A 17,249-nucleotide genomic window follows, 5' to 3' on the forward strand; every position below is an offset into this window, starting at 1 on the left:
GAAGCTTGGACATTTTATTACAGGACTTGTGGGACTTTCCACTATTTCTCCCTCTTGTATAACTGGTAAGTCTTTACACAGGAGTATTTTTATGAGTCAAATAAGTTGGGATTCCCCCTTGGTTTATTTCTGGGAGACAAAAAGTTCTAAGACAATTCTAAGACTTGGCTTATTAAAACACAAGTATTGATTGGATATAAGCCTAAATTATTTCAGAAAGAAAATGCAAGTTTTGTTAACCTTTGAGAAAACTAAGTCTTATTTATGAAAAAGTAGAGGGAATGGCTGAATTCACGGTTACATATAAAACAAGCTATACTTCATGGATCCCTTGAGCAAAAGGCCTACAGAACTATTTAAAACCCAAAAGTGCTTGAATGTACTCTCTCATTCTTGCTCTATCCCCCACTCTACTACCCCAACCCTCCTCTAAGCTCCAGCAATCAAATAGTTGAGCTTTGCCTTCTAGCGTCAAATTCCTAATTTCACCCAGACTGAGGCATCCTACCCATCCCCAGAGTCAACAGGCTTTTACATTTCATCTTGCTTCTCATAATCTGTCAGCTCTCACCAGTCTCTTAGCAACCAAGATGGTTACAGAGAACAAAGACAAGTCACAATGAGCTTCAATTTCTTCTTGAAATTACTCACAAGTGAAAGCATTAGCCGCTCAGTCAGGTCCAACTCCTTGCGACCCCATGGACTGTAGCCCACCAGGTTCCTCTGTCCATGCAATTATCCAGGCAATAATACTGGAGTGGGTTGCCATTCCCTTCTCCAGGGGATCTTCCTGACCCAGGGATCAAACCTAGGTCTCCTTGCATTGCAGGCAAATTCCTTATCACCTGAACCACCAAGAAAGCCCCCAAATTACTCACAATTCCTTAATAAAAAGTAGGGCTTACACTTCAGGTTCTCTGTCTTATTCCTCCCCTTTTTCTTCCCCTCTTGTCATCCCTAAGTGGACAGAAGGTTTACGTGGTGAAGGAAAGAGAAGAGAATGTCACTGAGTCCACTCAGCCGGACTCACTCCCAGTCTGGAGAAGCAAGGCCTAGTGTCAGCAGTTTTACCTTGTACAAGATGCAAATGAACTTAGCCTTCCCCTCCTGTGCATGTAGTCATATTAAAAGACAGAAAGAAAGCAACTGGAAGAGGACAGTTTTATCAAATATATCAAACTGAGTGACTGTGGTGATAAGTCAATGCACAAGTGAAAAAGCCCTTATTTCACTGAGTTCATGAGAGAGTGGATGTCCTTTACATTCTCCCACATTTCTGCATTTTGATGATTTTATTACAATGCTATCTGCCTAAGACAGCTGCTACATTAAAAAAATTGCCTCCTAGGCTTTGTATTACCAAATGTGAAGTTCAAGGGTTCAGAGACCCCTATGGTGGCCTTGTGTCTATCCTGATGCTCGATTATGTTTCAGAGTCGCTCAGTTGCGTCCAACTCAACTCTTTGCGACCCCATGTTCTGTAGCCCACCTGGCTCCTCTAGCCACGGAATTCTCCAGGCAAGAATACTGGAGTGGAGGTCCTACAATATAGCACATGGAACTCTGCTCAACATTAGGTGGCAGTCTGGATGGGAGGGGAGTTTGGGAAAGAATGTATATGTATGTGTGTGGCTGGTGGGCTTCCCTGATAGCTCAGTTGGTAAAGGATCTGCCTGCAATGCTGGAGACCTGGGTTCAATCCCTGGGTTGAGAAGATCCCCTGGAGAAGAGAAAGGCTACCCACTCCAGTATTCTGGCCTGGAGAATTCCATGGACTGTTTAGAATTCCATGGTGTTGCAAAGAGTCAGACATGACTGAGCAACTTTGACTTTCACTCTCATGTATGGCTGAGTCCCTTTGCTGCCCACCTGAAATTATTACAACATTGCTAACTGGCTATACTCCAATATAAAATAAAAATTTTAAATAAAATAATAAAAAAGAGAATACTCAAGTGGGTTATGATTCCCTTCTCCAGGGAATCTTCCTGACCCAGGGATCAAACCCAGGTCTCCTGCATTGCAGATAGACTCTTGACCATTTGAGCCACCAGGGAACACTTACGTCTCAGAGAGAAATGGTCAAAGATGCAGAATCCCAACATGCTAGTGTCACTGGCCAGATGCTAACCCAATGTTGGAATTACCTGGAAAGGTATGTACTTAGGTACTATTCTCGCCATGAAACTCCTCTCCCAGGACATGTGTGCATAAACCATGCTATTTGATAGTGTCTGCAGTGTGGGATGGGAAGCAGAAATGTCTATAGAAATTAATGAAAAATAAGTCTGGGGAAAACATGATAGAGCTAATGCTTTAAATATTATTATTTAAATGTCTTATTATAAATAAGACAATCATATTCTTGCCTTTCAACATGGTAAGTAAGATGACTTCTACAGTCCAAGGCGAGCCTATCCCGGCCTTTAAACCCTCATCTTCTTTCATCTTCCTAAACTCCTTGTCTGCTAGATCCTTTATCTTCGACCTCTGCTTCTCTGCCAGCCCCTTCTTTCCTCAGAAACATCCATGTTTCTGCCCTCTTTGAAATACAGTAACCTCTTCCTCCAACTCTTAGGCCTTCTTTATTTCATACTCTGAGTCCTTTTCCTTTCACAAACAGAGGCTTTCTGTTTTTACAAATTAATCAGTGGCCAAGAGGTGACTTCTTTGCAAAACTACCCTTCTTAATTTCTCAGATGTAAACCCTCCCTGGTCTTCCCCCTTCCATCGGAGTCTTTCTTTCCAGTCTCCACTCTCCTTAAATGTTGATACTTCCCTTCCAAACTTTCTTCTTATTTGATACATAATCATGTATTTTTAAAACGTCAAAGATCACCTATATTTTGCTCACACACTTTCTGCATCCATCCCAAACCTCTCTCACAAACTCAACACACAGATTCAAATGTTTCCAGGGCTGCCCCACCTCAACTTGCTATAAGCGTCTCAGGTTCAGCACGGTGACCCCCGACTCATCTTCTTCCCCACCTTCCTCTCTATCCATCTGCTTCTCTCTGCAAATTCCCTACGTGAACACACAGTACAACTACTTCCCTACCTGAGCCAAGGCGGGGAAAAGGGATACAGGACTACTTTCAAATAAGATTCTGAATTTAAATACTTAACCCTTATTTGTTAGTTCTACTGGCTTGGAAAGAGTTTATGACAGAGTGGTTATACCCCAGCATTCTCTGTTTTATCAACTTCCTTATTTGTTGTAAAACAAATAAACAAAAAGCAAACCCTTTTTATTTTTTGCGTCATAACAAACCTAAAGTGAACTTCCTTTCTGTTTCTTATATTTGAACAACCCCTTCCCTGACATTACATATGTACTTACTTAACAGAATTCTACTTACTTAACAGAATTCTCGGAGAAGGCAATGGCACCCCACTCCAGTACTCTTGCCTGGAAAATCCCATGGATGGAGGAGCCTGGTAGGCTGCAGTCCATGGGGTTGCTGAGGGTCGGACACGACTAAGCAACTTCACTTTCACTTTTCACTTTCATGCATTGGAGAAGAAAATGGCAACCCACTCCAGTGTTCTTGCCTGGAGAATCCCAGGGACGGGGGAGCCTGGTGGGCTGCCGTCTATGGGGTTGCACAGAGTCGGACACGACTGAAGCGACTTAGTAGCAGCAGCAGCAACAGAATTCTAACTTTCAGGTTTTAGGAGTTAATTTGTTTTTCATTGTATTCTCCAATTATTCCAAACAACTTCATGAAAACCCTTTCTACTAATTGTATAACATTAATGTATTGCTTGCTTTCAAAGTTTCCTGTTTTAATATCTGGAAACTAAAGAGTCCTCAGAGCTAGAACCACAGCCAGTCTCTACAGGGTGCAGATCACAAGAGAATGGGAACAGATACATACGTACAGTGGGAAGGGCCCAGGATTCTTCCTCCTGACAGCTCTTCACACTGCCAGGAAGAAGGAGGTTCTCTGAAATGTTCCTGAGGTCTCTCCCTCTCAAGACCACTTAGCACTTCTGCAGTTAAGTGTGTAAAGAGCTGAAATCTGGGGGCGGTGCCATCCTAGGGTCAAGTGTCCACAGTGGAAGTAGGTCAAAAGGCAAAGAGAGATGCGCCTCTGTATTTCATCCCAACGCTCAGCCACTCTGGATTTCTCTTGATTATCAGGACACATCATCCCAGAGAACTAGTGGAGAAGTTTGTACAAACCTCCCGCTCACAAATCCCTGAGTATAAGGGATACGTGGGTCACATTTCCACAAGTAATTTAGTTACACAGGTGTTATAATCCCAGAGCCCCATCATATAATTTACGGCTGGGGAGCTGAGTCAACAAAGGTAGGAAGCAGCTCACAATCCTATGAAGATGTAAAGGATTACACTGACAGCTTGGTTTTAGTCTGCACAGTAGAATATTCTTAGACTGAATTCCCATTTCTCTTCTTCTCCCATTTCTCTGCCATCCGACTTACTTTACATCCTGACTGAGCTATTACAGCAGCTTTCCAAGTGGGTTTAGATTCCACATCTACCACTTAGTAGCTCTGTGTCACTGAACAAACTACTGAGTATGTTTAAGCCTTAGCTTCCTCACACTTAGGTGAGTCTTTCTCACCTGAAAAAAAAAAATGAGGGGAAATCCACAGTTGATCTCATACGGATGCTTTGGGGATGCGATAACGCACCTGGCACCGAGATGCTTACTGCTTTCTCCTCCCTCAGATGTCTGCTTTCCACAGTGAGATCTGTATGTCTTAACGCATCAGCCACACTGGCTAGATTATTTGCCTCTCTGTGTCCCCCTCTTGTACTTTCCTATCTCAGGACCTTCCATCCTGTTCCTTTTCCACGCCCTAAAACCTGCGCCACCCTCCTACTCAGCTCTCAGCTCTGAGCAAGTCCATGCGACTGTGCTGGGTCCTGCTCGTGATGTTCCCAGGCAGATATGACAAGCGGATGACATAGTGCCTTCAGTTATGCTTCATGAGTTTATACATTGCATCTCCATATATGTTCATCTTTGATTCTGCCATGGTACCGGTCATAGAGCTTACACACAATAACATGACTTTCACCATCTGTAGATTGGATTCTTGAATGGAAAATTCTGATTTCTTCACTATTGCAAGTTAGGCTGTTAGGACATCTATTCTTGGCTTGAATACTCCTGAGTATTGATACACAGACTATTATTAAAATGGTAGAGTTGTAAAGAAAACAGGGATTAGCTAATACTGTCCAAATACATGCCGCTGTACTTCACCCATATAAATGATGGTAGGTTCCAAGAAAACATTTTAAACTCACAAAAAATTAAAGGATTGGCAATGTCAACTAGTCAAACTCTTTTATACTAATTGTACTAAAATGTTACTTCACAATACTTAGCTACATTCTACACAAGAAAATTATTCAACTTGAATTTCTTAGTAGGGAAAAATGCTCTCTGGTGGCACTAACGGTGAAGAATCTGCCTGCGATGCAAGAGATGCAGGAGACTCAGGTTTGATTCCTGGGTCGGGAAGATCCCCTGGAGAAGGGAATGGCGACGCACTCCAGCATTCGTGCCTGGAGAATCTCATGGACGGAGAAGCCTGGTGGGATGCAGTCCATGGGGTCACAAAGAGTCAGACACGACTGAAGCAACTTAGCACGCAGGAAGCCACAGAAAGCTTCCTCTCTCACCATGAAAGATATTCTTGATCATTCACCAATATTCCTTCAAGAGTTCTTATCACTAACAACTTTTAACATGTAACACTTTTAACAAAAGTATATAAGATGCTATAACTAGACCTTATGTTATGCAATGTGTAGGTTCAAGAGGTTGTTTCATACAAATGAAATTTCTAAAACCTCAGTACATACTTTGGAAGCATTAGCTATTGGAATTCTTTATCAAATATTTTAGAAATAAATAACTATTTTTAAATTAAATAATCACTACCTAATTTATCTCATTTATAAATTTAGATTTTCATGTAATAGGTTTCCTTAAAGTGGTACCACATGTATTTTGGAGTCTTCTTGATAGAGAAGATATTTTATATTATTCATTTTCCCCTATATGCCAAAGTCTCCCCTAAATTTTTAAAGATTACTTTATTCCTAGGTAATTAAAAAAATTAGATTATAATTACTAACCTATTTTTAACTACATCTAAAACGTAGCTTTATCCAAGAATGGTATGACTACATATTCAAGCAGTCTAATGAAGTTAATATGTTCATGCTAATTCAATGTCAACTTATCAAAAATTAATTTTTCTCTAAATTTGTATTCTAAGAAGAAATATTAATTTCTACAAATATTTCTATAGTGTCATTAGATAATGTAATTAGTTAATAGGTCTCAATAATAGTTTCAAATCATTAATATTATAGTATAAGCAATTCATGGCATTAAATTTCCAAGTTAATACAATCCACACACTCAAATACACATGTAAACAATTCCACTCATATTACACGTGCTATATAAAACAAAATCAAAAACAGATGAGTATTAGGCACCCAGATGTAAATATGAAGCAAATTGCTTCTAGCCAGTTAAGAAAAATTAAAAGCAAAGACAGGCTTTCACTCCAACAATTTCCTCAAAAGGTACCTGAATCACTAAGAACTTCCCCATCAATAAAGTGGTCACCAAACTGTTTAAAAGCTGTTAACATGTAAGTGAAGATAAGAAAGATGATCACACAAAGCAAAATATAGTGTGCAAATACAAATTCAGAAAATTGGCAAGTATTAGGATGGAACACAAAATTATCATAATAAATACCTGGAACCATTATTTTTGGCAACATCTTTTAATTTGACCCAACATTTGTTTGTTCTTATCATAAGTTCTTACAAAAGTTGAGACAACTCAATGTCTGTCACTGATAAGTGAATTAATGAATTGGTTTCAAATGAGGGGATCTCAATGGAAAGTCTGACCTTATGATTTTATTGTGAAGAACCTAAAGAAATATCTTTAACATTTCTCCATAAAAGCAATTAGCATGGGGCCTACTACTAGGGCCAGTATGGCAATAGTTTTTCAAACACATACACTTGTTATGTGCATACATATGTACACATATTTTTCAAACATGTATGCCTGAAACTTGGTTATTCACTTTATTCATTCATGAATTTTTTAGGTTTTTCTTTTTGTTCAAGAAAAGTCAGCTACTCTAGTGAAGTACAGTAGTGGAAACCTGCTGGCTGGACCTCAAGCATAATGCCTCGTACCCACCCGAGTCCCTAGTGCTCCTCATAGAGCTTCTCAGAATTTTGAAATCCACTGGCTTAGGTAATTTTTATCAACTTTAAAACTATAGCAGGCACATTTTCCGACTTAAAGAATCAAATCTCAGATTTAATTTGTATGACTTACTGCTGTGCTATTTTTAACCTTCTCTAAGGCTCTTTTCCTCTGGATTTAAAGTCGATTCTGTGTGACTGAACCAATTAGAAAGCAGATATTTCTCAACATACCCTCAATAAAACATGCTTTAAGTTCTTTTGCTTTCAGGCATTTTAATAAAAAACATATTTTAGCATAGTTAAAATATACTAACAACAATTGTATTATCAGGTAGATATTTTAACAGATGGTCAATTTCCAGTTTCTTTCCCTTTTCCCAGTCCTGTTACTTACTAAGTCATTAAAGATAATATCAGTTGAAAATACATTAACAGAATCCTCCCTCCCCCCCAAATTGAAAAAGTAAATGTACTGAAACAAAGGTGAAAAAGTGACTTTAAGTGCTAAGATGTTGTCATCTAAACCCACTGTACCAGCTTAGTCCCTGAAAAAAAAGATGATTTCCTTCATGTAAGATCATGACAGATGTCATAGAAGATTGAATAAAAGTCTTACCCTCTTCATCAGAAACATCAAGAACCTCAGTCATGGTCTCAGGAACATTTAGCTTGTGTTTTTCAGTGATAGTCTGGAAAAAGAAAAATCATTACTGTTCAACTTAAAACAAAGGATTAAAAGAATCACAGAGGAGAACACAGTCAGTAGCATCAGCAAGTGATCAGGCCCTGAGCACGCCATCTTCTCCATGTGGACATTCTGGAAGCTTAGTCTCTTATTCTCCTTTACGGAAGTTCCTTTGTTCTTTCTGAAGATAAATGACCATTTACTCCAGTGAAGTTGTTAAGAGAAAGTTCATCATTTTGAGTTCCCATTTGCAAAACACATTCTTCAGCAATGGCATTAGAAGCCATGTGGAGAAAGCAGATTCGTGTTTTCAGGGCTTCCCTAAAATGGACTAAGTTATGTGTCTAGACAATCTTTAAAAAGCAGCAGTGAACACAGGCAATCTATTACAAACAAAACCATTGGTTAGAAGTTGTAAGCAATGTGACAGACTTGGGCAGAAAATGTGATGCATCTGTTCTGGACCAGAAGATCAACAGTGGACAGTCAATCATCCTTGTAGTCTTTTACTGGGCTACAATTCTGGCTTGCTGCTTAGTGGCTGCCCTCCATAATAGCACCCCAGAGCTGCCAAATTCTCTGCCTTCCAGCCCTGATGGACCAGGTAAGGTTATGAGACCACTCTCTGGAGTCTGGCTGCCTAAGTTCAGATTCTAACTTCATCACTTATCAGCTATGAGGCCTTAGCAAGTCCTCTATTTTTCCATGCCTTAATCCCCTTGTTTATAAAATGGGAACAATAACACTACATCCTAAAACTGTTATGAAGATTGATGAAATAATATATAGAAGAGCTCCAAAATCACTACAGATGGTGACTGCAGCCATGAAATTAAAAGACACTTACTCCTTGGAAGGAAAGTTATGACCAACCTAGATAGCATATTCAAAAGCAGAGACATTACTTTGCCAACAAAGGTTCATCTAGTCAAGGCTATGGTTTTTCCTGTGGTCATGTATGGATGTGAGAGTTGGACTGTAAAGAAGGCTGAACGCCGAAGAATTGATGCTTTTGAACTGTGGTGTTGGAGAAGACTCCTGAGAGTCCCTTGGACTGCAAGGAGATCCAACCAGTCCGTTCTGAAGGAGATCAGCCCTGGGATTTCTTTGGAAGGAATGATGCTAAAGCTGAAACTCCAGTACTTTGGCCACCTCATGCGAAGAGTTGAAAAGAGTCTTTTCATTGGAAAAGACTCTGATGCTGGGAGGGATTGGCGGCAAGAGGAGAAGGGGACGACAGAGGATGAGATTGCTGGATGGCATCACTGACTTGATGGACGTGAGTCTGGGTGAACTCCGGGAGTTGGTGATGGACAGGGAGGCCTGGCGTGCTGCGATTCATGGGGTCGCAAAGAGTCAGACACGACTGAGCGACTGACCTGATCTGATCTGATCTAAGAACAGTGTTTAGAATATAATAGTGTTCAAGAAATATTAGCTAGCATAACTTATCATAATAATTCGATATTAAATTAGTCTTAAAAACAAAGGTTCTCTGAACTTTTTAGTCATTCAGGCACTCAAGAAACATTTTGAGTGCCTATTCCATGATAGGCACTGTTGAGACACCAGGGATACCAAGGTGATTAAAAATTAAAGATAAAAAGTCAAATCCCACAACTTTAAATATCACTTAGAGATGGCTGAGGCTCTTTTTTTCTGTGTCCCTGTCTCTTGTTTCTGTATTGAAAGTGTATTAAGTACATCAATTGGCAAAGCCATGAGAACATTCAAATACTAATCTCTCAGAATAAAGAGTATAATCTTCAACTAAAGACACTAAAATACAGTCAATAGGTTGTCAAGGTTTTTAAACTTTGCTGCATAGATATTCCAGACTTGTTTGTCTCTAGTATCCCATTACCAGCTTGTTTCTTTCCAAAAGCAGTAAAGAACTTCAAATATATTTATAGGGAAATTCAGTTGATTAATTTGAAAATATATCTATATGTGTGCTGTGCTTAATCTCTTAGTCATGTCTGACTCTTTGCGACCCTAAGGACTGTAGCCCACCAGACTCCTCTGTCCATGGAATTCCCCAGGCAAGAACACTGGTGTGGGTTGCTATGCCCTCCTCTAGGGGATCTTCCCAATCCAGGGACTGAACCCAGGTCTCCCACATTGCAGGTAGATTCTTTACCGTCTGAGCCACCAGGGAAGGCCAATATACAGGTATAATGTCTTTGTATTAAGAGGGAGTGATTAAATCATAACATGATACTGAACAACCTTTCAGTGGTTTCCCATTTTCTTCAGAAAAAACTTAATACATTTGATCCCTAAATAATTCAGATTTGAACTGCCTGGGTCTACTTACATAAGACTATTTTCCAAAAGTAAATACTACATTACTACATGATCCGAGGTTGGCTAAATCCATGGATGTGGGAGGGGGCATGGCTGACTATAAGTTACTCTCAGATGAACTGCCTAGGTTGTCAGGGGGTCAGATGAACTGGCTCTGATAATGCCTGGTGATGTAGCCAGAGGCAGGGAGACCACATCGCTCCCCCAACCCTGCATCCGTGTTGGCAGCCACGTTCTCTTACACCTCCGTTTTCCTCCCTTATCCTTTTCTTTACAAGAAATGTTCTTTTTCTCTTTTCTTGGCTCATGTAAGATGTAACTTCCTTGGAGAAACACTCCTTGACCCTCCCCAATGAATGTATTTGTTTAGCTGTGTTTATCTGCTACTACTCCCTCCTACAACATCATGTGAACCACATCACACACACCTGTATATGCCTCATCCGCCTCCTACCTGAGTGTGAGTCATTAAAGACATGGTTTCCACAGAACCAAAAACATAGTAGGGGCTTCTCAAATACATAGAGGAATAAATCAATGACATAAAATTATGCAAAGTACATTTAAAATTCACATAATGACTGCGTAGATTTCCTCTGGGGAAGAAAAGTAAAGGAAGAAATGGAGAAAGCCTTATGTTATCCAGATGAAGGCACACTGAAGACTAGAGTAGTAAGTTCAGCTTTCCAGAATGTTGCTTCTGTTGTTCAAATAGTTCCATAATGTCTTATTCACTGAAAACAAATTAAGCACTATAGGAATGACAAAAGCACCTATCCAAAATTATGGAGACTAACAGGTGGTAAATAAGTATTTGACGAATGAACAAATTTTAAAAATATACCATTTAATTATAACATTAATTTATGAATTTAACACAAAAAGATGATAATCTAAGTTCTATATTAATGATTCTCAACTCTAGCTGCGTATTATAATTATTAGAGAAGTTTAAAACATATTATTGCTTGGGTCTCAACACAGTCAATTAAATCTGTATTGTTTGAGAGCGGAACCAATTACAGGTGTTTAAAAATAGTTCCTCAGGTGGGTCTATTGTGCAACTCAATTTGCAACCTGTTACACTTTCCTGTATTAAGAAAGTGCATAGGTTGCAGAAAAATGACGTTTTTTTTGCATTTAGCATATAAGATAGAAGACAATGAGATCCTATTAAATTATGACTGCTGGGGAAACTTTAAAAATAAGTCTTAAGTGTAAATTAAATGATTTAAAAAGTTAAGGGATATCTACTGTATTAAACTACACCAGAAAGTCAGTTTTTGCAGATACGTTCTAGAGTAATTGTCCTTCACTGGAAACAGTTTCACAAGAGGATGTGTCTCAACTTAAAAACTGATGGAAATATACTTTAAATAGGTAACTTATCTTGCCCAACATTCTCAGTTTCTATTTCAGATGCTGATAATGTGACTGTATTTTCTTTGAACTCGTGACAGTGGAACTAGCTTTGCATTAGTTTGGTTACTGCGTGCTATTAAAATTACTATCTGCAAATATATGTGGCAACAGAAAAAGTAACACACTGATCATATTAGTCATGGATATTTTTTGGCACAGATGTTAAAAATGCCTTCTATTTACAAAGTAGTAAATATAGGATGCATTTTTACATGACATAGTGCCTGACCTTTAAAAAATCATCAGTAAATATTTGTTAAATGGATAATAAGTCTTGTACTCATGACTCATGATAAAAGAAATGAAAAAAAAAAACAACCATCCCTTTAAATGAACTGTCCTTTGAAAACTTGATTAGCCAAACATAAATATAGTTTTGTGCAACTCCATCTGAATAGTCCACAGAAAACAAGGATATAATTAAATGATCATAGGCATCTTCTGCTATAGAATCTCAGATTCTATGGTCAAGACTAGAAACAACTTTAAAATTAAAATGAGTAGTGCACAAAGCATAAGCTTAATAGGATGTAGTTAAATCATATATTGTGGCAAAACAACTATGTGATACCTGGCAGACTCAACTTACGTCATAATGTAGAAAACAGAACATGAGTCCTTAACATGGTATTTTTATAAATGGGGGCTAATGCCTGGTTTGTTTCATGGGAAAGAAGAAGTGTGCTTTACTGCCCTTCATATGGTCCCTCCCCTGGCCAACCATTCCCTTAGTATCACAGACTCTGCAAGTCGCAGCATGCGGAGCGACCCTAGCTAGTGTACCGCCTTCCAAGGCCCACACGCAGTCCCCCATCAGTACAAGCTAAACCTTTATACCAATTGTACATGTTAACGTAATTCTTGCATATAATTAAGTACTATGTAAGTAATATTTTTCTATTAAAGGTTGGAAAGTCTCAATGAAGGTGAATTACCAAAAGTAACTGCTACTCACATGTGGTTGAGACAATTATAGCACATTGGGAAAAAATATGCTAAAAGTTTAAAAAGGTTCTGCATTCAGACTAGTCTTCTGGGTTAAAAGTTTTAAAAAGTTCTGTACACAGACTATCTCTTTAAGATAACACATCAGATAAATTTATACAGATATTGTAGGATACCACACATGCACCCACAATACACTATGTATTATTGATGTTGTTTGTGCAAGAATAACAACTTTTAGCTTTCTAGTCAGGGACCTGTATTCAAAGAAGAGTTCTTGACTCCACCTTAAAAGGTGTCAAATGATTACACGTATTTATTGCATTGCCATTTCTATGATTCCCACTTTATCTGACTCATGGTATCATATAAGATTTAGAACCAATGTTTAAATGCTAATATAAATATAATGTCATTTTTATTTTAGTAGGTTATTCAGTATATATGCCCTACATATCAGTGATCATATGCAATATAAAACACAACACTTTAAAACTATGCAAATAACTGATGATTGCTGATCAATCATCTGAGCCACTGCTCCCTAGTGGCTCAGAAGGCAAAGAATCTGCCTGCAATGCAGGAGACCCAGGTTTGATTCCTGGGTCGGGAAGATCCCCTGGAGAAGGGCATGGCAACCCCCTCTAGTATTTTTGCCTGAAGAATCCCATGGACAGAGGAGCCCGGCGAGTTACAGTCCATAGAGTCGCACAGAGTTGGACACAACTGAAGTGACTTAGCACGCACAATCAATAACAAAAGGATGAGTCATATCTCACAGTTCTTCCAAACTGCATTAGGAGATTGAGCTTGTTGGCTTCTGTGGCCAGAAATGTGTCCCTCCCACTTTGATGTCCATTCCGGCAAACAGACAATGATTGTAATCCCTGGAGAATGCTCAACTGTCTCATATTCCCTGCTGCATCTTATGAAGTTAGAAAAGCAAAGGTTAAGGAAACAAACTGCAATCCCAAAATGTCTCACATATTTCTGAAGTAATGACTTTTCCTGTACAAACTGCTACCTTACTCTCCTCTCCACACAATGACTTTATTCATACTTTGGGGTGAAGAACTCTGGAAGGAGGAATAGCTAAGGAGACTTTCTCTGATGACAAAGAACTCACATGGCTGCTCAACTGGCACATTGTACTAAGTGAATGATGTGAGGTTTGTATGTTAGGTGTGTGGCTGTAGCTCAGCTAATACATTCAAATGGTAATAATTATTAAATTTAATTTGGTTTATTTTACATATTATTAAATTGCTTCATGCTATTTGCCTACCACCAGTGAGTAGTCCAAATAATTTTTAGTGAATCTATAGACTTTAGAAAATGATACTGAATATGATCCTCCCATGAAAATCAATAAAGGGCATTATTTATGTAAGTTTTTAAAAGTTGAAAATTCCTATTAAACTACTTTTAGCAAAGCCAAGGTCAATTATATCAGAAAGATTAAGAATATGGATTTTGTAATCTGACAACTTAAATTTGAATCCTACATCTACCCTCAATGTTTGGCATATTTGCAACTTACTAAATAATAGTCATAGCTTTAAATATCATCATTATATGGAAAAAGAAAGACCGAAAATCTCTTCTGAAAAAGAGTATAAAGTCAGAAGACCTACATCACAGGAGGAATGTTTGTATTTTCAATCCTTAGACCCAAATTCCATCTCGTAAAACAATAAAACTCATAATTCTAAGAATCCAATTCTAAGAGAAGCAGAAAGTAAAGACAGGACAGTAGCAAAACATGTAACTGGTAAAACCACCCATTTAGAGAAAGGGGGTACTCGTGTGGTTAATGTGGGCGACGATTTCTTATTTGAGTACTGAAAGCAGTTAAAATCTAAAACATTTTATCATGTTTTATATTTATTTGCTGGCTTTTCACATAGAAATTCGATTGCTAAGTACGGTGGTTTTTATTGGAGCAATGCTTTAGCGAGACAGCGTAAAGAATAATAGATACAAGAAAAAAAGCTCACGGAGGAGCTTTGAGGAGTTTTCACATCCCCCTAGAGCTACATATGGAGATATGACCTATGTCTGATTTGTGACAAGGTATCTGAGAACCTGTGTGGCAATAGTATTTAAAAGCAATTGCTCCTCTTTCAAAATATAGCTCTGAATGGTTAAAGTATCACTCTAAGTAATATCTATGAGCCTGAGATCGCTTTGAAACATGTAAAATTTATAGTTTTGATATTAAAGAAGATTTTCTTTCAAAACTTAAAACCTCATTTTCCACTCCCCCTATACTGTAAGTTATTGGTCAGGAGGAATAATGTTTTTACCATTGATGACTCTTCAGCACCCAGTATGGAATCCAACACACCTTTTATATCCAATAAACACTAAATGAAAGAAAAGCAGGTCACGATAGCGAAAAGATGCCATCTAGTGGCCATTTGATAAAAATGTATATACATGATTCCTAGAACATGGAAGAGGTAATAAAGTTGAGAGATGACTAGAACAAATGTGTAGCCAATCTTGCCACCTAAAGTTTCATTTATCTGTGATGTGCACACTGTTTCAAAGGTTCCAAATAAAGACATATGTAAAGGTCCCTAATATGAAGATTCTCCTGGTATAAGAAACCATACAGTAAGAAAAAGGCATCACGATTCTTCCATATACAGTGACTCAGGACGGTGCTAGATGGTGACAAGACTTGTTTTTCTCCTATATAATTTATGAATGCTATGCTTTAAATCTTTAAAAATATTGTGGTACACTGGCCAAAGATTTTGCTTGGGGAAACAAGCAGTGCCATTTTCTTATCTAGATTCTGTCTGCATCTTGCAGTTCATTAATACATCATCCTTCCACTCTATTTAAAACTTCATGTCAAACTACTTCAAGGTCTGTCAGCAGGGACTTGCTGTCAGCCTGAAGAACAAAATTCTCTTCTTCTCCTTCACATCTATCAAAACAATCAAGAGTTGTCAAACTATATGCATCACTCCCAGCTTGGAGCATGTATTAGAACCTCATTCAGAATTTTTTACTTGTTGATTCATGATCTCATTGGATCTCATCTCATCTCTAAGGAACAGCTAGTGATCTGCTGTCGCTCTTCTTTTCTACTTTACGATGAGAAATTACAGAGCTGTTGTTCTCGCTCAAAGAGGAACGTTAATAAATAAAAGCAAAGAGAAGAGCACTTTTAGTTGTAAGTCTCCCTCTCAGGAGGCCTCCTTTAAGCTCTGCTCCAACTGAATAGCACAAGAGCATTAGCAACGATTCCATCACGGTCTTCACTATTCCAGAGTTTCTGGCAAAGGCCAGTGATGATCACTGGCCTAAAGAATCAGCACTTATATTCCATATAGTGGAAAAAAAAATTAAATATATACTCTGTCATGATGCAGACACGGTTTCTCTCCTAAGCACACTCACTTTTCTTTTTGAATAAAAAAATACTCAGAAATAGGAAGAAAATCAGGATGAACTGTTCTCACTGCGAATGCATCTGAACTAGTCCTGAGCTAAGAAGGGGTCAAGGTCTTCCCAGCGTCTGGAGTGACCTTCAGGCTGAGATAAAAAGTGGAGTGTCCTACCACTTTGCCAGCAGTAGGTGTCACACCCAACTCCAGCAACAGGGCAGACGAGCCAGAGAAAAAGAAGTCAGTCACAGAAAAAGGGCGAAGTGTTATAACATTACATTCACACATTTTATACGGATTTACGTTGACAAAAGGAAGCTGAAATCCCTGTATGAGCTGTGTAAATGCGTTTACATCTGCATACTTCAAGGTACACAAGGCTCTACAATATGTTCGCCCAAAGTCTCTACAACCTGTTCACACAAAGAAGTTCAAACGCTCAAAACATCTTGTAAATGAAAATGCATGTGGCTTAAAAACCACAACAACGGAGCCCAAGTCGATGGGTTCCCTTTACTTACCGTGGTGGTGGTGGTGACCTCCTCCGTTACAACCTTCAGGGTGTCCACCACCGAGATGTAGCCCAGACGCTTAGCAATCGCCAAGGCAGTGTTGCCATTCTGAAGAGCGAGCGAAAGAGAGAGAAAGGCAAGTGAGAGCGGGGTGGGGGGATGGCGGGGTGAGCCAATGAGCTCACTCGCGGCTCCACATGAGCCAGCATTTTCTTCCAAAACAAGGCACAGCTTAGGAAAATCACTAGTTTTTACCATTACATCTGAATCTTCTTTGTAACTTCTTCAAACTATAGCCCAGGTCACCATGGTAACACAACAAGCTGCATCTGCCTGCTCTAATAAGAAGCACTCGATTGCTTTAACCCTGAGGTTGTCGAGCTAGCGCTCCGAATTCTGTACTGTGCTTAGGAGAGTCACCTTTGAATCCAGAAGGAGGCCTCCGAAGAAAACTATTCAAGAATCAAGTACACTCAGTCCTCATCAGAAGTCAGGCCATCTGCTGCAGGTAAGATGTTACCACAGGGAACGCGGCAACATATTTAGCTACAGCTGTGCAAAAGTTCCCCGGGCAGCAAAAGAACACAAACAAGCAACTGAGGCCCCAGGCCAGGCCACTGGGGATCTCGGTTGGTTTAATTGCACCGCTTAGTTTACATTTCAATGGCTCAACATCCCAAAGAGCTCCGTTGGAGCCAGCGGCCTCGGAAAGCGTACTCCCTTAAGAAGATCGGGCGGGAGGGGTG

The 17,249-nt window shown here is 39.1% G+C and overlaps 1 protein-coding gene across 18 annotated transcripts in view; it reads right to left on the reverse strand.

Moving 5' to 3' along the window:
• The window catches only part of ANK2 (ankyrin 2), a 286,106-nt gene that overhangs the window by 77,938 nt on the left and 190,919 nt on the right, over positions 1-17,249 (reverse strand). For 15 of the 18 annotated variants that reach the window (XM_070790807.1, XM_070790813.1, XM_070790817.1 and 12 more), the window contains 2 exons: positions 16,513-16,611; positions 7,848-7,920 (listed from right to left, as the gene is read on the reverse strand). In XM_070790807.1, coding sequence (XP_070646908.1) covers positions 7,848-7,920; positions 16,513-16,611 — 172 coding nt within the window. Of the gene's footprint in view, positions 1-6,587; positions 6,642-7,847; positions 7,921-16,512; positions 16,612-17,249 lie in introns of all 18 variants that reach the window. The other 3 variants (XM_070790805.1, XM_070790806.1, XM_070790804.1) reach the window with 1 other exon arrangement.

This window comes from Bos indicus, chromosome 6, assembly GCF_029378745.1.
Source record: "Bos indicus isolate NIAB-ARS_2022 breed Sahiwal x Tharparkar chromosome 6, NIAB-ARS_B.indTharparkar_mat_pri_1.0, whole genome shotgun sequence".
Classification (NCBI taxonomy): domain Eukaryota; kingdom Metazoa; phylum Chordata; class Mammalia; order Artiodactyla; family Bovidae; genus Bos; species Bos indicus.